This window comes from Mus pahari, chromosome 8 (genome assembly GCF_900095145.1).
Source record: "Mus pahari chromosome 8, PAHARI_EIJ_v1.1, whole genome shotgun sequence".
In the NCBI taxonomy this organism is placed as follows: Eukaryota; Metazoa; Chordata; class Mammalia; order Rodentia; family Muridae; genus Mus; species Mus pahari.
This window is the reverse complement of record NC_034597.1, coordinates 56928077-56950627: the sequence shown is the minus strand read 5'-3', so window position 1 is coordinate 56950627 and position 22551 is coordinate 56928077. Positions and strand designations below refer to the sequence as shown.

The following is a 22551-nucleotide window of genomic DNA, read 5'->3' as shown; positions in this document are numbered from 1 at the left end:
CGTTTCTTAATCTGCTACTTACTAGCTTCAGGACTAGTAAATAAATGGCCTCTGTCATTCACAAAAGCTTCTCTCAACTTCCGCAGATAACACACTAGATGTGCTCAATAGAGATGTAGACGATGGCCGGACAGCATCGCCTGCTGGCAGCACCTGGTACTGCAGCTAACAGTTCAGGCTGAGCAGTGAACTAAAAACCACATGAGCAGAGAGATAAACAACCAATAAAGAGGCAAAGACTGCATGGAGGGACAGTGATGGGAGATGCCATGGTCCAGAAGGTGCCCCAGGTTTCCAAGTTCTTACAAATAAAAAGAAAACTGCCTCTTCATTTGGCTTCCTGCTGATCAGTTTCCACATTAAAACACCCACGTGTCCCACTAGCAGCCTCCTTCGCCTCCATTTCAGTGCCTTCTCTGGGGGACTGCTCCACCTTGTCAGAACTCACGGACAGTGTTGTAACGGGAAGGGAAAGTCTCTGGCTTCAGGAATTTGCCTCTGCGGCTCATTGGCACATACCTCTCTCCCAAAGCTGAAGGTGCCCCCAATTGTCCTGAGTACTCTACTCTACAGTGTATGGAGACTCCTATACAGTCTCGGCTGTTAATTTTTACATGCGTGACCTCGTGTCACTCTTTGGTCTCTTACTACCCATGTGTTCTGAGACAAGATCTCTCACTGGGACCTGAGGCTCACCAAACACCAGCAAGTTCCAGGGACCCTCTTTCCTCTGCTCTGACATCGCCTAGGTGAAGTTACAAGAGGGCGCCACCATGCCTGACTTTACCAAACTCATGTTCGTGTGTGACAATCACTTTAGCAACTGACCCGGTTATTTCTTTGTTTCCCCTCCATACCAAACGAAGATGGGTGTCCTGCAGGAGAATCAAGTACGAAAACAGGCCCAAGGGACATGTATCGCAAGGCGGCTTTTATTGGATTAGTTGCGTGGGGGAAGCAGTTCTTCCCGAGAGCAGCGAGTGCAGGCATTAGTGTACAGAGTCCAGAGGACGGAGAGGCTGCTTGGGAGAGGCCAACTCGCCTGGAGACATGTGGAGTTCTCTAGGGGTCTGCAGCCACCTCGGGGAGCTGGGAGATTCCCTCCTAGACACTCCTACATATAGGAAAGCAATGCTTCTGCCTCATTCCGCGCTTGAAAAAGGAAAAAAAAAAAGAGGCAAGTGGAAAGAGAATCAGTAACCCTCAAGAAGCAGCCAACACCCACATCCTTAACCACCAAGGAAAAACATTTCCCAGAGCAGAGGAAACAAAATCCCCGGGGTTTCCCTAGCTTACCCGTGGGCTCTGGCCTCAGGGATAGGCCAGGAGCCCAGAATGCATAGTCTGCTCCTTGTCTGGACTCCTGGGGACTTTCCAGGTCTCCAGGGTCTTGGAAAGACTTGTTTACCAGTCCCCGGGGTCACAGAAAGTCTGCCTGCTTACCGGCTTTTCCTGCGGTATTCCTGTAGCGCCTTCTCCGCCACTGTGTCCATAAACTTAGGGTTATCCTTAGAGACTTCTTCTGGTAACACCACCGTGATGGGGTCAGAGTCAAACAGCTTCACCACCACCTCAGTGACACGGGAGGGGACCTCAGAGTCAGAAGAATGGGTGGTCACCTAGGAGGAGGCAGGAGAAGTGTCTCTATGGGATGTCTACGGAGTGCGCCCTTCTTTGTCAAAGGATGCGGAACTTCTCTTTGCCCCCTTCAACCAGATATGGATCTGCAGGTTATCTGTCGCTACTCTGGATGCCTAGAGAACTCCGAGCAAAACTATCTCAATCTGAAGGATTAGATGTTACTTGAAAATGACTAGCCAAGTAGGCACTCCAGAAACTTGAAATGATTTAATGCTTTCTTCTTGTTGTATTTTCTTGTTTTGCTTTGTTTGAGAGAGGCCTCCACTATATAGTCTTGAGCCTGGGCTCAAAGATCTCTACTCTCCTGCCTCAGTTTCTTCAGTGCTGGCTTACAGGTTCTCACCACGACACCTGACCCCTGCATTTGCTTTGTACAAATGTTAGCCAGTCTATGGTCAAAGGGGGTGGGGTCCACGAACTAAAGGAAGCTGAGGTCTCACTGGCTAACAGTGAACCAATTCATGTGGTACTCAGAGTGACCCTGGGCAGGAAGCAGCTTTACAGCCAGGCTGACAGGCTGACCCAGGGAAGTTGCCCAAAACTGTCTGTTCTTCGAAAGCCACAGAACCCCTCTCTTTCCTCATCTTGGAAATGAGGCTTGGATATTTGAAGGGGCGAAGGCATTTCAATGCTACAGCGTGCATACGGTTTTCCTAGTCACTGGTGGTGTAAATCCTAGGTGGGACCTTTGTCCCACCGCATCTCTAAGAAACACACATCACCTCTGGATCACACCCGGGCCTCAGCCTCATCAAATGACTGACTGGGATACAACTCACGGTGGAGACCCGAAGGTAGTACTTGTCCTCGCCCTGTGTGAGGTTAGCCAGCTGGGACACCCAGTTGAACTGGTCGTTCAGCTGCTCCAGCAGGGATGAGGTGTTGAGCATCTTAGACTGGAAGGAATGCAGCAGCTCCTTGTACTGCTCGGTCAGCCTCTCAGCCACCTGGAGCGAGTCGTTCAGCTCCTGGCGCAGGTTAGCCTGGGCGGGATTGTTGGTTGAACAGTCTGCCCAGAGAAGAAAGAAGCAGAAGGCAGAAGCGTGAAAGGGAGGGTAAAGGGGATGGACATGCCCCTGGGAACCAGCTCCTGCAGCTGCCATCTGAAGCAGAGGAACTCTTCCATGGAGGTACAGACCAGTTCTTACAGCTCCCACAAAACAGTTCCCTGGACATGGAAACCAAGGCGCTGCCTGCCCCCTTCGTGCTTTGGGATACAATGGCGCCTGGGCTAAGCTGTGTTGGAGCAGCACGGCTGAGTCTTCTTTGGGTGGTAGATGTGACCAGTTTTGGTGACCTGTCACAATGCTGCTGACAGTGCTCTGGGGAGCACCTATGCTGACTACACAGTGTTCCTGGAGTGACTCTTGTTCCCTGAGCTCCTCCCAGGACTCATTTCCAAAATAGGAGAAAGCTATTGTTGCACTGGACACTCCACAAAGAATAGGAGCATTATTTACTTAGGTGGACCTACTGTGTGCCAGACACATCAGGTGCTCCGGGTGTCCTTTTCTCTCTAAATATGCTTGGTTTGCCTGATTTACCAGTAATGGAACAGGTTTTCGGAAGTAAGACACTTGCTCAGATCTAAAGAGGGAAGCAATCTGTGGAACCAGGATTGAACCCACATCTTCAACTCCTCAACGTGAGCTCTTCCTCCCTCCCCTGAGACCAGGGTCCTAGAATATTCTCCAAGCTTATTTTTGAATATATTTGACAGATTTGGCAAGACCGTTTTCCCGGAACCGAAGCTGCAGAAGAGACAGCCAGGTCCCGAGGCTACAAAACATAGGTGTTGGGGGCTGGTGAGATGGCTCAGCAGGTAAGAGCACCGACTGCTCTTCTGAAGGTCCTGAGTTCAAATCCCAGCAACCACATGGTGGCTCACAACCATCCTTAACGAGGTCTGACGCCCTCTTCTGGAGTGTCTGAAGACAGCTACAGTGTACTTACATATAATAAATAAATAAATCTTTAAAAAAACAAAAACAAAAAAAACATAGGTGTTTGGTGCCTGAGGGTCAGTCCTTGCCTGCCCTTTGTCCGCCCAAGATGGCCAGGAGAAAATAGAAAAACTGGCATCCTCCCTTCTGCAGGAGTGCACTGCAGGCATCAGGCTCCTGAGACCTACAAAGTGCTAAGAGAGGCTATATCCAAGCTAAGCGAGACATGAGAGATGCCTTCTGGGCCCTATGTGGCAGCTACAATCCTTCATACTAAAATAAGATACAATGTTGCATGGAGCAAGACACAGGCTTGGAGACGAGAAGCAGAGATGAGAAGAAATCTTCCAGGAACAACCCGAGCACACTGACCACTGATTAGTCCAAACAAGGAAAAGTCCTGGAGGGAAGGACAGTGTAGAACGGCGGTTCTCAACCTGGGACCACACCACCCACCAGGGGACAGTCCAGACATTCTGAAGATGTTTCTGATTGTCCCAGTGGAGGGAGGATAGCTCTTGGTAGATGGCAGGTCAAAGCCAAAAATGCTGTTAAATGCTCAGCCATGGTCTGCTCACGGGGCTGAGCCAAGATGTCCCAGGTGAGAGGTCTTTGTGAAGCGTATCCATACCTTTGTAAGCACCGTAAATAAGAGCTAACGGGTGACAGGAACGGTGATGTTGAGAGGATTGCTAAGTCTGATGTAAGGGATCCAGTCTATAAGATGACTGACTTCTCTGTGCTCAGGTACCCCATCTTTCAACTATCCTGACAGTTTCCTGGGGGAAAGCCTACAGGTGTGGGCCCATATTTGTTTATAATTTCACACTATAACCTTTGAAAGCACTAGTGTCATCCTCTCCCCAGCCCCCCCCCCCACCTCCTAACATTGCAGTAGTGAGGCTGGGAACATTTAACCCAACTCTGAAGGTCTGTCCCGGCCAACAGCAAAGAGGACGATTAACTCCTTGTATCTGAGCAGGTAGCACTTCCTACTGTGAGCCACTGTAAAGACCAGGCTGAGAGCACTTTGTACTGTGAGCCACCATAAAGACCAGGCTGAGAGCACTTCGTACTGTGAGACACTGTAAAGACCAGGCTGAGAGCAGGCCACTGGATTGAGCGCCAGACCCGACAAGTCTGTGGGGAACAGTTTGGGGTTTGCTGTATTTTGTTTTGTTTTCACTGAGACAGAACCTCACTATGTAGCCAAGGCTGGCCTCGGATTCACCATCCTCCAACCTCAGCCTCCCAAATGTTGGGATTATAGGGAGAGGCCACCATATCCCAGATTGCCTGGGGAGCTGATGAAGGAAAATAGTTCCTTTTCTGAGGGACCAAAAAGAATGCGGCCAGGATACCAAGGACCACCATCACAAAGACATAGCTCAGGGTCCCCAAGGGAGAAACCCCATGGTGTTGTTCATGAGCACAGCTTGAGTGAGAAGCTGTCACATGATCTTAGATAAGTCGCTTAGCCATCCAGCAAGATGGAAAGAGAGCTGTACCCAGCTTACAAGATCATTCTGCGAACAGACACCTGTGACGTGTTCACAACAGTGGCCAGCATGTGGCGAGCACTTGTTAAACAAAACGCCTGTTGTCAAAGATTTCATAATCAGAAGTTAAAATTCAGGGTCTACCATACTTGGCACTGTGGAACAAAGTAGCCAGGGGAATGAGCTGGCTTGCTGGTGGCTACAGTGTAATTCCACCATGAACTGCAGGTTTGCCATGAGCCACCAGGGTGGTGGTGGGCACTTTAGCTACACCTCATCTATGTGAGAACAATCTGCACCTGAACTTGATTCTAAGTAAAATTGATGTGGCTCAGTGGTAGAGTATTCACCTAGCATGCATGAGGCACTGGGTCCTACCCCAGCTCCCAAATAATGAAGCTCTAGATAGGAGGCTGTGCACCAGGGTGAGGAGTCTCCCAGGGACTAAGAGCTCACAGGCAGAGAGCTAGTCTCTGAAAAAGGACAGTACCAGTGAGTCACTGGAGACCCACAGTCAGATGACCACTGGTTCCCGGACTCACCTACAGACAAGATCTCCTGGCACTTCTCACACTGGCCCTTCATCTTCAGGCATCCTGTGGAGTTGCGGCGGATCTCCTTACACACTGTTCGGTCATCTTCACCTTCTGGACACATGAGGGGAAAGAGGGGTGGGATGAGGCATGTGGCACATCGCAAGGATGCCCACCCGATGGTCTTCCACACCTCTGCTCAGTGCCATGGTCAGGGCAAGATGCAGCTTAGTTGTTTGCTTGCAGCCATGGGATTTCCCGGGGGCTGAGGATATTCCCATGGGTCTCAGCAGGCAGTGCCTGCCTTCCCACCATCTCCATCTGATGAGATCTCTCCTGCCACATCCCCTCAGCCTTCTGACATCATGGCTGTTCTTCGTTCTCCTTGGCTGGTGGTACTCCCTAACTGGCTGTCAAGCCCCCAGAAAGCATGAGTGTGTCCTGACAACATAAACCATCCTTGGATAATGGAGCTACAGGAGATGTGTGTTGGGTGCCAGGCCTTCTTCTATTTCTAATGCAAACCAGACCATGTAGGACACAAGGCACTAATGAAGAAAATCACTCCTCAGACACCGGTTTCTCGTGTCCACATGGCATTACATGCTAAGGTCACAGCCATGAACATCTTCTTTAAGATGACACAGACTCAATTGCCTGGAAGGGCGGGCCTCTCACACCACACCCTCAAAAGTTCCCAAGAAAGAATATCTGGTATCTTATAGGAGCCACAGCCCCAGACCACACCCTGAGTTCACAGTAACCAACACAAGAGCTCCAATCTCTACAGATGCTAATTGAACTGCTCCCATTTATCTGCATTTCTTTACCCCTGTCCTAGCTCCTAAAAGGAGGAAATACCAGCCTCGGAGGCTGCTAGGAACATAAAACCAAGCATCAAGCCCTGGAGATCCTAGACATCTGGGAGAGTCCCATTCCTTCTTAGAAAGAAAGCAATTGCTTTCTAACCTCTTAAGAAATCCACGTCCGGGAACTGGAAGGCTGGGCTGTGGAGCTGGACATCCATGGCCTGTTGAGCCTGGTGGATCATGTCAAAGAAAGGCTGGAACATGGTGTGGAAGCTCGGAGGCCCATAGTAGGAGGGAGGCATGAGGCTGCGGACCAAGCGGGACTTGGGATATAAGAAATGAGGCCTCTTATGTGGGAAGCCGATGGGGGAGAAGTAGTGGGGGTCCCGGGGCTCATGGGTGAAGAACCGGTCCTGGAAGAGCGTGTCTATGATGCCAGATGCCCGTGCAAAGCTGTCTTGCATGGCATCCAGGACTTGGCTCTGCTGCCGGTCACTCTCCAGCAGGGAGTCGATGCGGTCGCCGTTCATCCAGAAGTAGAAGGGTGAGCTCTGGTTCAGAAACTCCTCTAGCTGGGACCCAGAGAAGTACAGTAAGGGCATTGTGTGCACTCCAGCCTGTATCCCCCTGTGATTACACAGCAGCTGACCCAAGTTCCCACTGTTCTGCCTCCTGGATACCCTGTCAGCTCCCCTGCCCCAATCCATTCCTCACAGAGAAACCCGGAGGCTCACAAGTCTCATCTTGGGCCGTAGAGAGTAGCCACTCCACTTTGCTGCTCAGCCTTGAGGAAACCAGTGAATTTTACTGAGTCCCAACCAAGTGAATCTTACAGGTAGGGATAGAATTAATGCAAATAGACTAAATATTTTTTGATTCCCTTTTCCTATATGAACACAGGATTCCACCATTCCATAAGGCCATTTTACCCAGCCAGTTAAAGATGGTAAGAGATGGTACCTGCCAAGCAGACATCACCAATCAACCATGATGACACTGGAACGGTGTGCAATCAAGCAATGCTAATCAACTGTACCCAGCATGTGGAATGAGGCCTAGTTCATGGATTCTCCACATTCCCCATCCAGAGCCCAGGCCGTGGACATGTCTTCTTCTCACCTGCTGGCCGACCAGCCCCGAGCCGCTCCTGCAGACGCGTGCATAGAACTTCATGCAAGTGTGCTTCAGGCAGGGCTTGCACTCCTCCCAGAGGGCCATCATGGTCTCGTTACACACTTCCGGGAATGCCTTCAGCTTCATTTCAGAATCCCTGGTGTCCTCCAGAGCATCCTTTAGGGAGATGGCAAGGCCAGGTGACCCACACTGAGACCCAGCCGCTCTCCCCGCACTGTGTACAAGGTGCTCCTGGAGCCCATGGCTCCGCTCTAGCCCTTCTGTTGGGCCTCCCCCGCCATGCTCTCAGGAGCCTCTCATCCTTCAAGGCCCAGCCGTTCCCTAAGCTTTCCTGTCCACTGTGATCTGCTGCTCTGACCGTCTCTTCCTCAGGTACCACCTCTCCCTTAAACCATCTCACTGTCTCCTCTCATCTCCCCAAAGAGGACAGTCTTATCTTTCTGTTAGAACTGTGGCCCCTGACATACAAATTGAAGCTATCCAATCAGAAGTCAAATCGACCATCAAACTCATTACCATGCCCCTGACCCAGTCGTTGGCTCCGGGGATTGCTAAAATAAAAAAATTTAAATTCTCTGGTTGAAGAGATATTAGTTTATAGCAAATGTGTGCATCTACATATTGATATGGAAATAAATAAGTAGATGGATGGATCTGTGGATAAGTTTGTGTGTGTGTGTGTGTGTGTGTGTGTGTGTGTGTGTGTGTGTACCAGAGTCAACATGGATGTCTAAATGTAGATGACAAGTTAAACAAATGGTAACAGGGCAGTCCCTTGTTATCAGTTCTTAGCTACCTACGGTCAACCACAGTCTAAAAATAGTATTGTGGAGGCTGAAGAATTGAGATATTTTGAGTGGGAGAAATCACATCTTGCATAGCCCTCTGTATGGTATAACATTATAGTTGCTCTATTTTATTGTGGCTGCTCACACCTTACTGTCTGTAATTTATAAATCAAGCATTATCATAGGTCAGGACCCACACGAAGGGTGAAGCACAGTCTCTAGAGGACCTGGTGCTATCCACAACTTCAGCTTCTACTAAGGGTTTTGAAAACTGCCTCCCTCCCCCGTGTCTGAGTGGGGATGAATGGATGGATGGCTAAGGATAGATTACAAGAATTTTACATTGATTTTAAAACATTACAATAAGCACTTTCATGGTAAAAGTCAGTTTGAATACAGAAGAAAAGAATGGGAAATGGCTGGATGCTGCCATCACACACACACACACACACACACACACACACACACACACACACACAGCTGAGTCCTGCACCATGTCCTACCCACAGCAAGGGTTAGAAAAACCTATTGAAATGAGCCTGAGCTTCAGGCCCTGGACCAGAGTTGCAAGGACACCAGAGTCAAGGTCTCAGCACAGAGGCTCCCACAAGCGAATGCATGCGCTTCCCGGGGCTCCTCAGTCCAGCATTAGTGAAACCCTGTGAGGAATGCCTTAGGACACCATGGCAACCCAGAAAGGCACCTGCTCACCATGTCCCCTCCTCCCCTCCAGCAGGGAGAGCCAGGGCTCAGCCCAGGCTTGGCCCTACCTCTTTCCTCTTCTTGGCTTCCTCTAAACTGTTGAGCAGGGACTTGCGCTCCGCGTTGGTTTTTTCTATGAGGGATTTTATGTGCTTCACTCCCTGGACGGCATTCTGAATCTCCTTATTAATATACCTACTCCCTTGAGTGGACAGTTCTGTGAGAGAGAGGAAGGCACAGTGAGTTGGCGGGGAGAGGGGGGTGCGGGGGNGGGGGGGGGGGGGGGGGGGGGGAGGAAAGGCTGGAGAGATAGCCTGGGAGCCAGGGGGATGGTGAGAAAGCCACGCTCTGATGGGGAGTGCTGGGGGTGTCAAGCTGAGACCCCAAGCCTGTGGCCGTCCTTATGGCCTCAGTCCTGCCTCTACGTCCCATCAAAGGGCTCCTGGTAGACTCCAAGTCACAGCTCAGAAACACAGGAGTGAGTGGTGCAGAGAGGGGCAGCCAGCCATACTCTGACTAACCCCCTCCATGCCACCCCGGGGAGTCAACAGCCACAGAGGGTATTTCAAGGAAAACAGAGAAAACAAACAAACAAACAAACAAAACCCTCCTAAGCATCAACATGTGATAAAAGTGCTCTTTTGGATACTATCTCTGTGAAAGCTCAGCTTAACTCAATGCTGCCACTTCTTTGCTACAATGCACAGTGCCAGGTGACAAGATAGCACCAGACACCATGGAGACGGGAAGATAAATGAAGAGCTGCATTCACCATGGAGACCATAACCATGACACGGCCCCAGGTGACGAAGGCAATGACACATCATGTCACGGTGGTACCACTTACTTATCCTGTGTCAAGTGCCATTTCCCACACCTCTGCTGTTTTCTACCTGCCAGACACATCCAAAGAGAAGGGGGGAGGGGAGCTGCTGAGCCAAGGGCAAGAGTTTCAATGATGTAGCAACATGAGTAAGCCCGAAGGTCAACAGTCCAAACAGAGCTCGTGGTTGATAATGTGTTCTACCCTTGAAGTGTGCTGAGAGAACATAATTTAAGTGTCTGAACCCAACGATAAGTTGAGGTGATGGACAGCTGGCTAATAGCTTGACAACAGCAATCATTTCACCGTGTGTATCCACATCAAAGAATCAGATCACATTGTCTTTGATGAAGACCCCCCCCCCACACACACACACAGAACTGGTCAGCTAGGCACAAGAGGTTAGGAGAGAAGGAGGGAGGAAAGGCGGGTTTCCAGAAAAGTCTTGGAAGATGGGGAGGAAGGGAGAGGGCACTCTCAGGTGACTAGTTCATGTCAAATTGCGCTGCCCTTTTCCAGAGGAGGGAACTAGTGGATATGGGTTTCCCGGGAGGGGGGTTGGTTTGGTGACACATCGGTAAGAACCCTGGATATCACACAAAGGGAAGACGGACAAAGTTTCAAAGGGCACGGCTTTGGGAGAAGAGTAAGAGAGTCAGGTGAGGGGACCAGGAATGACAAAGGAATGACAGGCAGCCAACAGAGGGGCTTGAGACAGAGGCCAATGTCCAGAAGGCACCTGACCACAAAAACACCAAGGCAGGAACTAGAGAGGGCGGAGGGCATGGACAGACCCAGGGTGCAGAATGAAAGCAGCCCTTAGCAATTGGGGACTGAGCTTTGAGGGAGGGCCCTGCCCCGGGGGCCCTCCAGAGGGACAGTGGCTCGGTCTGCCTACCTTGGAGTTCATTGTCAGAGACCTCCTGCCCTCCCAGGACCATGCCATGGTCCCAGGTCAGCAGCAGTGCCACGCCCAGCAGGAGAATCTTCATGGCTCGGCCTCCTTGGAATCTGGAGTCCTGGGAAGAACAGGAGAAGTGTCATGGTTTCCGGGGTTTTCTGCACCCTGCTACAGCTCCCTGAGAGGGGAGGTGGGGTGGGATCAGAACCCATGGCCCTCATCTGTCTTCTCATCTAGCATCACTGCAATCTACTTCTCAAGGGGGGGGGAGGGGACAAAACCAAGATTAAACTGACACCTTCTATAGACACTGGAGGCAGTGAGGCCCTGGGAAGAACTGTGGTTCATCTGCACAGAGGAGCCAGGCTATCTGGAGTTGGAGGGGCCACGCTCCGAACTGAGTCCCTTTCTTCCCATAAGAGCCTGAGGCAGGGCAGATGAGTTTCCTGTGTCTCCAAAGCATATTTAACATGCCAAATACTAAAGATATCTCTCCTGAACCATGCAAACATCCCTTGCCTATCCCCTTCTGTGGGACTGCACCCCCACTCTCAGCCCTGGGCTCCCCTTAGAGGGCCCTCGGCTTCCCAAGGCTATCCAAGTGAGCTTTTCAGGAGTCTGGTAATATGCACACCCTTCCATCAGCACGGGAAATTCAATCCATCTCACCATCTCTGGGCGAGGCTTGTGCAGGGCTGAGTGTGGATTGGGGAGGAGATGGGGTAAAAGCAAAATGGGAAGGGAAGGAATTTAGGACTGCAGAGAAGGCAGAACTAGGAAAGGGAAGGACAAAGCCTGAGATTAGCAGTGAGGCACCCCCCACCCCCACCCCCACCCCCCGCACCAGAAAGCCCCTTCAGGAGGACAAGCCCATTGGCTCCAGCAAATCCCTTTCACATGCCTGTTCCCTCTAAGCCTAAACTAGCATGCTCTGCCAAGGTGTCCCTGCCACCACTGGGCCGGCTGCCCTGAGCCAGGGGACACAGGCCGAAGCCCCAGTATTACACAATGGATCCTTTCCCAGAAGCTGGATTGGTTGCATAAACACACACACACACACACACACACACACACCCCTTGCATCTTCAACCCCGCCCAGAATAGCTTATCTGGGCTCACCAACTTCCTATACCCACAGGAACAGGGAAAGGGAGAGATCTCTCTTCCTGGAATGGCTCACTCCTAAAACCTGCTCTCAGCTAGGCAGGCCCATCAGCACACTGGGCAGATCATTAATAGGCAAGGCCTCTGCTGAGGGCGTAATTATGCACGCAGAGCAGAGGAGTGGTGTGGGAGAAGAGACAGGGCACTTTCCCAGGGATGGGTAGGTGGCTCGGCCAGCCTGGTTCATGATCCACTAGGAAGGTCCTGATCTCATAGACCTCCCAGGTGCTCACTGAGATGTGAAATGCCCCAGGCAGGGACAGACCCCTTGGCACGCCAGAGACAAAGCCACAGAAATATCTGTAGGTGGGAGCAGCCTCAAGCGTGACCATTTTTGGAAAAGCCATTTAACAACCTTGGACATGGCTTCTGATCTGAGGACAGTATTATGCCCAGAAGAGGCAGCAAGGCAGCCAAGGAAGACCATTGAATGGGAGGCGAAGCAGTATCAAGATGAGCTGCAGGGAGCTTGGGGCTTGCCAAAGAAGACCTGGGGTCTGGAGAGCCACCAAGTTCCCAAATAAGAAAGGGAGGGTTGCTCGCTCTTCAGCCTGGGCACTTCTAGAGAATGCCAAAGCCCAGATACCTGCCGGGCTCCCCAGGACACACACTGCAAGCCAGTAGCCCCCCTCCTCCCAGGAAGAATGCGGCCCTCTGAAACCTCATTTTAATATTCTTTCCTTGACAACAAAAGTCCTAAATCACCCAGCCACGGTTTCTTTATCTGTAAAATGGACCTGATACAGACCTCAAAGAAGCGATCCAGTAAAGCTAAGAACAGACTCCCCTGAGGTCGGCTGGTAATACAGACTCTGGGTCAGAATCTGCTTGTCTCCCAAGCTTCCCGGTGCTGTGGTGTCGTTGGTCCAAGGACAGCACTGCTCAGCTCAGCCTGCTGCCTTCCCTCTACACTGACTTACTTCCTGTCCTCCTTTGGAAGCTGGCCTACTGCCTGGCTGCCAACTACCCTGGGTACATCATCCCCACCAGGGCCAAGGACCTCCTTATCTAGTAGGAAAACACAGCCTCCTCCATTGTGGCGTATTTTCTCCGTTTGTTTTTTTTTCCCAATGCATTTTTATAAACCATCCCTTCATAGGTCCTGTTTTTAAATCTTTTTTTAAAGTCACACATTTGCTGCTGCCTAATATTCCTTCGACTGACTACCATTTGCAGTTTGTTTTACTATTCTCACAGGGTCGGGCACTAAATTGTACGATCGTGAGCTTCCTGTTAGGGAACTTGCAATGGACTCTTGAATTCCTAACTTCTTCCTTTAAAAACAGCACCAGCACCATTTTTAAAACTGGGCCCAGAAATTCTGGAAAAGCCAAAGGGCTTCAGTTTCTCATTCATATAACGTTTGGAGGCTGAGCCTCTAATAGCCTCCGGGCCTCAGATTACCATCTATAAAGTGATCCTGTGAGATCAGACGTCCGTCTCGGCCTGGTGGAGTATTTCTCTAAAGAACTGGATGAATGCATTCAGCTTAGCAAAGCAGGTCTGGATGTCTTTAAATACACAATATCTTATTTATTATGTGCTGTCCCAGGAACTGGAAGGGAGGTCCAAATGCAATGACTCATGCCCAAAAGACAACAGCCACTACAGAGATCCGCACCTAGTCGCAGTGCTCAGCCACTCGCGCCCCTGCGCCTCCCGCATCTCACAGCAAGCTTCAAGCCTCAGTTTCTCCGTTTTTTGCAAAAGGAAGATTTTTGCATGTAGCCTATTGAACAGCCGTGAAATTGTGATCCGGATTAAAAAACACGGAGACTCCCGAGTCTGAGCCAGCGTGCACCCCCTCCACAACCCCGTGCTCGGCTGTCTGGTGATGGGGCTCTAGTCACCTCCCACTTCCCCGCGGCTGCGCCAACTCTCCACCTAGCTGCTACCCTTGCCCTCCCATCCCTGCCGGTGTGGCTTCGGCGGCACTGGGGTAGGAAAGGTGCAGCTGTCTCACCGGTCTGCGGCTTGGCTCCAGTGCGCTCCTCCTGGTGACGCGGGTGGTGAGCACCGGGGAAGCGCCCTATTTATAGCGCTCTGCTCAAGTACACCCCCTTTGGGGCTGGCTGCAAACCTGCGTGACTCACGCCCAGAGAATGCCAGAGAATGCACCAGGAGCTTTCTGGAAGCCTAGAGGTGGGGGTAAGAGGCGCAGCACCCAGCGGGGGGCACCAGGGGGCGCATGGGCATCACAAATGACCGCATTGGTTGCTGTAGGACCCCTAAATTGGTGGCTCTATTCCCTGCGAGCTACCAAAAACCTCACAACCAGGCCCCAACAGAAGAGCCTTATGGGAAGAGGAATCCACACACTCCCGCTGACCTGCTCCCAGCCCAGAACTGGCTCAAGATTCCACCGCCCGACATCCACTCTACTGCACATTCATCTTCCACATCGTTCACTCCTTTTCTTTGCTCCCATTTTAATGGGAGAGTAACAGAAATACAGAAGATGTCACAGGCACTGTGCTAAGGAAGGGTATAGGCGAAGTACTTGGCTCCCTAAACGCTGTACTAGGCTGCTTGCTGGTCTCTTGGCAGACACATGGAGGAAACAGAAGCAGGTTAAGAATGAGACAATGACGTCAAAAACAAAAACAAAAACAAACAAACAAACAACAACAAAAAGAGACAATGATACATCAGTAACCCAGAGGGCCTCCGCTGTCTCTGAGATGCGGAAAGCCTAAGCATGGTTCCCATGCACTTGGGACCCAGTCAAGCAGAGTGGGCTTCACTGCCTCTGGACCTAGGAACCTCACACCTATTTTCAAGTACACTACCCCACTTTCTTAGGTGATGGAGCTAATGGTAAGGTGTCTATGTTCCTGTAAATAACTGCTCACCTCATGCTCCTGTGGCCAACGCTAATGAGATTTATGAGAGGAAGAGAGAGGGAGAAGAGATAATGGGAGGAAGAAGAGGACAAAGAGGACACGAAAGAGAAATGAAGGAGGGGAATAAATCAAATATATATATATATATATATATATATATATATATATATATNTGTGTGTGTGTGTGTGTTTGTGTGTTTGTGTGTTTGTGTGTGTGCGCGCGCACGCGTGTGTGTGTGTGTATGACTATGCCACTATTAAACTCATTGTGCATAATTAATATATATTAATACAATTTTTAAAACAAAAACTACTTTGTCCCAGACTTGGCATTCACATTGCTTTCTGAACAAGGAGCCTATGGTGGAAGTTCTCCGTGGAGCCCTGCTGATGAGTAGCTGGGTCTGTGGCCAGAGGTGCTGAGAGGCCCCTAGCTGCTTTTTGCTGAGAGCAGGGACACCTGTTACAGGCATCTCTGGGAAGGAGGGACAACCTAGAAGCCCCCACCATGCTACTTCTCGGGGGAGAAGCTGAGCTTCCCACTCCAAACCCTGAAACATCTGTGTATCAAGAGACAGGGCAAGAGCCTATCATTTCCCTCAAGCTGTCGAGGAACCAAGGTAGGCAACGCAGTTTGGGTGGCAGGCCTTGAAAACTATGTCAAAGAAAACTGACTTGACAGAGAAATGTGTGGTCGAGGTCTGTTTCCCTTTCACTTCTTTTTTTTTTTTTTTTTTTTTTTNTTTTTTTTTTTTAAAGATTTATTTATTTATTATATGTAAGTACACTGTAGCTGTCTTCAGACACTCCAGAAGAGGGCGTCAGATCTTGTTACGGGTGGTTGTGATAAAGGAGCAGCCATGGGGCCGGATTTCCATTTGCCCAAAGCCCAGAGGCTATGGTGATTTAGTACTTTCCCAAAAGGCAGCCTGTGGGAAATGTCTGGGCTTGGTTAGAAATGGGCTAAGGCTGGCTACAGTCCCAGCTGTGCCCTGAGGCACCCCGTGCCTTTAGACAAACCACTCTGCCCTTGGGCCTTAGTTTCTTCCGTCTGGGAAAGATTATTCTGAAATGAGTCCTCACTAAGGCTTTCTTTAGTCTAACCTGATTCAATGCCAAGTTCGGGAAGATAACTAACCAGAAAAACGGAGTCAACAGAAACTTGGAGGAATGTTTCTCCCCCAGAAACTTCTCTTTGTTTTTCTTTATAAAGAAGAAGAAAAAAGAAAAAATTATCAGTAATAGCTACATTTTCTATGGACACTGATGTCCTTGTAACTTTTTTTTGATCAGCAGTTCCCTCCCTATTGCGTGTAGTGGGCACAGGGTACAATAGTCAAGTCTCTAAAAGTTCTCCTTTGGAGATTAGTCAGGAAGACGTGCCTTAGTCAGCAGAAGTAGGGGATCCGGGGAGAGGGAGATAAGGATTCCCCTGCCACCCTTACAAGTGTCCACTTTTCTCCTATTCCCAAACACGTGAGGTTTGGGAATTCAGCCTTGAGCAAACTGACACAAATCTTGAATGCACCTCTTGATTCACGTGTGTGTCCGTGTGCATGTGCGTGTAAATGCATACATGTGCACGTGTGAGGCCACAGGACAACCTCAGGTGTCCCTCCAAAGGTGCCATTCAACTGTTCGTACCTTAGGCAGGCTCCCTCACTGGTATGGAACTGTATGACAATCCGTAAGATCCTGGGTCTGCCTTCCCGGCTCCGGGGTTCTAAGTATAGGCCACGTTTTAGACGGGTACCAGGGATCCAACTCAGAGCCTGTGCTTCTGCCTCACCGACCACCTCATCTCCCACCCTGGGTTTTCAGTATTCTAGGAAAACTGCAGGAGACCTGGTTGACCCTCTTCCTACTTGTATATCAGCAACCTCCCAAACCCCAGGAGTTCTCCTGCTTCTATTTGGATGTTCCCAACCTGAGAACTGGGTACTCCCCTTGCAAGCAATTAATTCTTTAGGAAAGCCATCTTTTCTGGAGCTCCCTGGTTCCTGTAAAGGGCTGGCCCTGAGCCCAAATCTGTCCTCAGAACAACACACACACACACACAAATCCCACTTATATCTCCCAAATCTGCTTCCCTTGAAGGCCTGGAACTGGAAGTTCATTGCTTGTCTTCATCTGCAGACTCTTCCAGGCTTTGGTCTTCCGACCTTCCTGCTCTTGAAAAACCCCCCAAACCCATCTCTGAGTTTGCCAATGCCAGGAGTGACCTGACCATACAGAGCAGAGTAGGAGCGCCCACTTCCTTATCCTGAATACTCCACATTCGCCTCGAGCTGGTTGCTGAGTCACGGGACATGTGCTGCTGTGACAGCTTCAGCTTCTTTGCTCTGTGGTTGTGGGGAAAGAGTGCTGGGGTAAGTGCAGAGCTTTGTGGGGATCTAATTTTTCCCCCCTTTAAGCTTTGCTCAGCATCTCTGGCTGCCCAAATGTCTTTGCATCTGAGTGTCTACTTGGTGCCCTTCCTGTACACACCCCCACAGCCCTGCCATTAGCCAGCTCAGTGAGCTCAGCGCGCAGCCGGGCAGCTTCGGTTACCAACACAGCAACGTAGACATGGACATGAGCAGAATCCCGTGACCCACATGAAGAACCCATCTTTAGGCAGTGATTATTTAAGGGCACATTAAGTCAATCACATGATGAAATCATGGATAATAAAATCATAAATAATTGAATCTGCCAATGGTTGGCAAAGATCCCTTAGCCTCTTTTCTTAGGCATCTGTGAGGTCTAGAAACAATTCATCGATTGGTCCTTCTCATCTGGGATTTCCCAGGAGAAAGGTCAGTGGTTACTCAAGCCTGAATTGCTTTTCACATACCTGGGAAAAGATAATGGTCCTTTTTCTTTCTTTTTTTTTTTTTTTTTCCGGTTTTTCGAGACAGGGTTTCTCTGTATCCCCTGGCTGTCCTGGAACTCACTCTGTAGACCAGGCTGGCCTCGAACTCAGAAATCCACCCGACTCTGCCTCCCAAGTGCTGGGATTAGATAATGGTCCTTAAACCATCTTTAGCTTTCCTTGTGCTACGGACAGGCTATGCTTTCTGCATTTCACTTTGAAACTTCTCAGTCACAGCCTTTATCTCCAAATGTTAAACTAATGGACCTTGAAAAAAAAAATGGCCCACAGAGATGCTTCAAATCAAGACGGCTTCTATAGGGCTGGTGAGATGGCTCAGCAGGGTGAGAGCACTGACTGCTCTTCCAAAGGTCCTGAGTTCAAATCCCAGAAACTACATGGTGGTTCACAACCATCTGTAATGAGATCTGACACCCTCTTCTGGTATGTCTGAAGATAGCTACAGTGTACTTAGATATAATAATAAATAAATCTTTAAAAAAAAAAAAAAGACTGCTTCTATAATCACTTAGAACCCAATTATTACTTCATATCTGTGCTTTGCTACGGAGCCAGTCAATGACTAGCCAGATTACTTGGTAACTCAAAATCTTACCAGTGAGGGCAGAGACATAGCTTAGCTGGCAGGCTTAGGCTTGCCTAACATGCATGAGGATCTTGGTACAATTCCCAGAACCACATACTCCAGTTGTGATGGCACATGCCTAGAACCCAGCTCTCAGGAGGCACAGGCAAGCGAAGCAAGATTTCAAGATCATCTTTAGCTGTATAACAAGTTTGAAGCCAGCCTGAAATGTATAGACCCTGTCCAAACATTTCAATTAAATTATATTAAAACTACCAATAGCTGAGTCCTCCCCATCAGAGAGAATCGGTTTAATCGGTCACAGCATCTAAATACATATATAGTTAATATATACTGTCTTACTTAGGGTTTTATTGCTGTGAAGAGACACCATGACCAAGGTAACTCTTATAAAGAACAACATTTAAGTGGGGCTGGCTTACAGGTTCAGAGGTTCAGTCCATTATCATCAAGGCAGGAAGCATGGCAGTGTCTAGGCAGGCAAGGTGCTGGAGAAGGAGCTGAGAGTTCTACATCTTGATCCAAGGCAGCCAGGAGAAAAGACTGTCTCTCCCAGGCAGCTAGGAGAGGGTCTCAAAGCCCAACTACACAGTGCCACATTTCTGCCAACATGGTCACACCTACTCCAATAAGACCTCACCTCCTAATAGTGCCACTCCCTGGTCAAATCTTATTCAAACCACCATATATATACAACATGTCTTATATTAATACATATGTAACTTATTAATATATTATATATACATGCATACATAAGTATACACACACACACATGCACACGCACGCACACACACACACACACACACACACACACACACACACACAGGCAGCCGAGTAAAAGCAACCGCAGTTTGGAAACACCATTTGCAAAGTGCTGGCTTATGCTTTATTGTGTTTGATCTTCTCTGTATCACAGTGTGAGGTGTTGCTCTCTTTACAGAGAGCATGGGAGGAGGGGACTCAGAGGACCTCCAGCAGGTATTTGCTCTCTCTGGCTGAAGCCCCTGCAGTTTCCTCCATACAACGGCCTCCCGTGTCTCATTTCTAAGACAATTACCCATGTTTCCTTCAGCCTACTTCTCATGTAGGATGCCAAATACCTCACTCTCTTCATCCCTACCCCAAACATGCTCCATTTTGTCTTTCTGTGTGGCTTTTAGTCTAAATACAGGTCGCCTGTTTGGGTGACCAGGTGCAACAGTAGCAAGCACGTTCGATTTGTGATTTCATGAACCCTGTCCCTGCTCACTTTTGTATGATGTTATACGATACTGTGTTCCTCACACTGATGTAAGCTGACCTGTTGGGCAAGCTTGGAGATACAAACGCACAGACATTGCTGGCTCCACATTCCCTCGGAAATTTAAGGGGAAAGATGAACACATAGTCAGTAACCAATCGCCTATCTGTCTTACTGTCAGCTTCTTCTGAATTTCATGCTTCTAGAATAGTATGTGTGTTTGCAAACAAACATGTAAGTGAAAGATAGATTGCTGTCCCTTTTTTCTTCTTTTTAAAAAGGAATGACAAGGAGCCAAGACGGAAGTTGCCAACGGCAACGATTCGTTCTACCCTACTGTGGTGCTCATAGATGATGAACCTGAAGAAGAACTGAGGCCAAGGTGAGGGTCACAACCTACTGTAAGGTCAAAGAGTTCTGTGAAAATCTTCCAGCCAACTGCCAGAAGAATGTGATCATGACCCACATCTTGCCCTGCATCAAGGAGCTTGTGTCAGATGCCACCCAACATGTCAAGCCGGCACTGGCTTCTGTCATCATGGTTCTCTCTCCCATTCTGAGTAAAGACACCCTCTTGCCCCTTTTCTGGGCTCAGCTGAAGGATGAGTGCCCTTAGGTGTGTATGAACATCGTCTCCAACCTGAATCAAGTGAATGAGATGATTGGCATCCCGAAGCTCTCTCAGTCCCTGCTTCCTGCCATTGTGGTACTAGCTGGGGATGCCAAGTGGTGAGTGTGTGGCTGGTCTTCATTGAGTACATGCCTCTGGCTGGACAGCTGGGTGTGGAGTTTATGGATGAGAAACTCAACTCTTTATGTATGGCCTGGCTAATGGATGATGTCTATGCTGTCTGTGAGGCTGCCACCAGCAACCTCAAGAAGCTAGTGGAGACGTTTGGGAAGGAATGGGCCCATGCCACTATTGTCCCCAAGGTCTTAGCCATGTTTTGAGACCCTAACTATCCATATCACATGACTATACTCTTCTGCATCAATGTGCTGTCTGAGGCCTGTGGGCAGGGATTACTACCAAACACATGTTGCCCACAGTTCTTTGTATGGCTGGGGACCCGGTCGCCAATGTCTGCTTTGTCACTACAGAAGATAGGACCCATTCTTGACAACAGCACCCTGCAGAGTAGAGTCAAGCCCATCCTGGAGACACTGAGCCAGGACCAGGATGTGGCTGTCCCATACTTCTCCCAGGAGGTGCTGACTCTTCTCCCTCTTGCCTGATGCTGGAAGAAGAAGTGTTGTGGGGCTCTGGTGCCCACCCTCTGACCCTCACAAAGCTGCCCTCCTTAGGGAGGTGGTGGGAGCCAGTGACTGTCACTCCCTGTGCATGGTCTGACCCTCCCCCAGCAGGGCTCAGTTCCTCCTCTCTGTAGTCTGGGAAGACTTCTCCGACTGCCTCCCAAGGGCTGGGGCAGTACAAGTTGGGCAGGACAGTAGCTTGAAAGGAAGGGATGGTTGTTCCCGCTCATAGTGGGAGAAATGGAGCATCCTAGCTCACTGGCTCCTGCTGCTGTAATGGGGACCCCTGTCCTGTCTACTTACCAGCCCCCTTTCCTAACCCCAGCCATGTTTGTGTGTGGGGTATGGGTGTGAGTGTGCGTGTGTGTGTGTGTGTGTGTGTGTGTCTATGTGTGTATCAATTGTGCCATTTTTATTTTATTTCTTTCCCTACTCTTTACATGGAGGAATAAAGGTGTAGAAATAAAAGAAATAAAAATCAATATTAAAGGCACTAAAGAGATTGCTCAGCAGTTAACAGCAAGCTCTTAGTTCAGTTTCTAGCACTCAGGATGGCTCACAGCCTGTAACTCCAGTTCCAGGTGATCCAATGTGTGGCACTGCACACATGTGGTACATGTGTATAAATTCAGGCAAACACTCATACACATAAGATAAAAATAAATATATATTTACTAAATCATATGCTACTTGTTCTCTTCCGCCTAAGGTCCTGTCATAGACATCTCTCTGAGTCAATACATGGGAAGACCCAGCCCAAACTTCTGGGAGGCTGCATAGCATCCAAGGTAAACCTCGATATATTTTTTTCAGTCATTCTCTTAATCCAACTTTGTCTAAGCCAATGGTTCTCAACCTTCCCGATGTTTCGACCGTTTCACCCAGCTCCTCATGTTGCGGTGGCCAACCCTAACCATAAAAGTATTTTCATTGCTAATTCGTAGCTGTAATTTTTGCTACCTTTATGACTCATAATGTAAATATCTGATATGTGGAATATCCGAGATGGGGCCCCCAAAGGGATCGTGACCCACAGGCTGAGAACCACTGGTCTAAGTCATGTCAAAGATCATGACCTTCTGTGTGTCTCTGAATTTCTTGGTGCCCTTGTTGGTTCCAGTAAGGTGAAGATACTGACAGATAAAACAGCTTATTCTTTTGTTCTGTTTTTAATCTCCGAGTGTGGTGTGAGATACACTCGCATATGTGTGTAGGAGTTGTTGTTTGTAGACCATGGCACATGAGTGGAGGGCATGACAATCTTGAGTGTCGGTCCTCACCAACTACCTTGTTCAAGGCTAGATCTCTTGTTCCCTGCTGTAGACACCAGGCTATCCACTCCTGTCTCTTCAGATGGGCATGGCCACATCCAGATATGCATTCTGGGATTCCAGACTCTGGCCTTTGTGTTCAGACAGCAAGCACTTTACCCATTGCACAGCAAGCACTTTACCCATTGGAGAGGGCTCACTCTTAAGGCACTGTCTGTTTACCTTCCCCCAAGGATTTCTGTGACTTTAGCTTCTCTAAGACTGCCCCTTCCCACAGGACTATCATGAGAGATACTGTCCTTTGGATGTGCCAATTTGGTAAGCTGAAAACAAACATCTTCTACCAAGAGTAGTAGTGCCTGCTAGCATCATGAGTTTGAAGCCAGCCTGGGCTACACAGCAAGGTCAGACCAACCTGGGCTTTTGAATGAGGCCCTGCAGAGCCAGAGAGAGACACAGACACAGACACAGACACAGACACAGACACAGACACAGACACAGACACAGACACAGACACAGACACAGACACAGACACAGACACACAC

At 49.3% G+C, this 22551-nt stretch overlaps 1 protein-coding gene and 1 pseudogene across 3 annotated transcripts; one reads left to right on the top strand and one right to left on the bottom strand.

The window, feature by feature from the left end:
• Positions 1–909: 909 nt before the first annotated feature.
• Clu (clusterin) lies at positions 910–14106 on the bottom strand. Of its 2 annotated transcripts, none has more exons than XM_021203527.2 (9): positions 13901–14106; positions 10771–10891; positions 9118–9266; positions 7545–7715; positions 6586–6997; positions 5626–5730; positions 2421–2650; positions 1444–1619; positions 910–1152 (listed from the first exon to the last, which is right to left on the bottom strand). In XM_021203527.2, the coding sequence occupies exons 2-9, from the start codon at positions 10862–10864 to the stop codon at positions 1143–1145; spliced, it is 1347 nt and encodes a 448-aa protein (XP_021059186.1). In that variant the 5' UTR covers positions 10865–10891; positions 13901–14106; the 3' UTR covers positions 910–1142. The 2 variants fall into 2 exon arrangements, with proteins under 2 accessions (XP_021059186.1, XP_029397561.1); XM_029541701.1 differs by lacking the exon at positions 13901–14106 and adding an exon at positions 12686–12805.
• A 5393-nt stretch (positions 14107–19499) lies between these two features.
• LOC110325103 lies at positions 19500–20717 on the top strand (annotated as a pseudogene). The gene is made up of 2 exons (XR_002380721.1): positions 19500–19531; positions 19848–20717. The product of XR_002380721.1 is annotated as a serine/threonine-protein phosphatase 2A 65 kDa regulatory subunit A alpha isoform pseudogene (transcript).
• The last annotated feature ends 1834 nt before the right edge of the window (positions 20718–22551 follow it).

Coding starts and splice junctions, on each gene's coding strand:
- Clu (XM_021203527.2), bottom strand. CDS start 10,864: ATGAAGATTCTCCTGCTGGGCGTGGCACTGCTGCTGACCTGGGACCAT. Junction 9,267..10,770: donor CTCTGACAATGAACTCCAAG/GTAGGCAGACCG, acceptor TCTCTCTCACAG/AACTGTCCACTCAAGGGAGT. Junction 6,998..7,544: donor CGGGGCTGGTCGGCCAGCAG/GTGAGAAGAAGA, acceptor TCTGGGTCCCAG/CTAGAGGAGTTTCTGAACCA.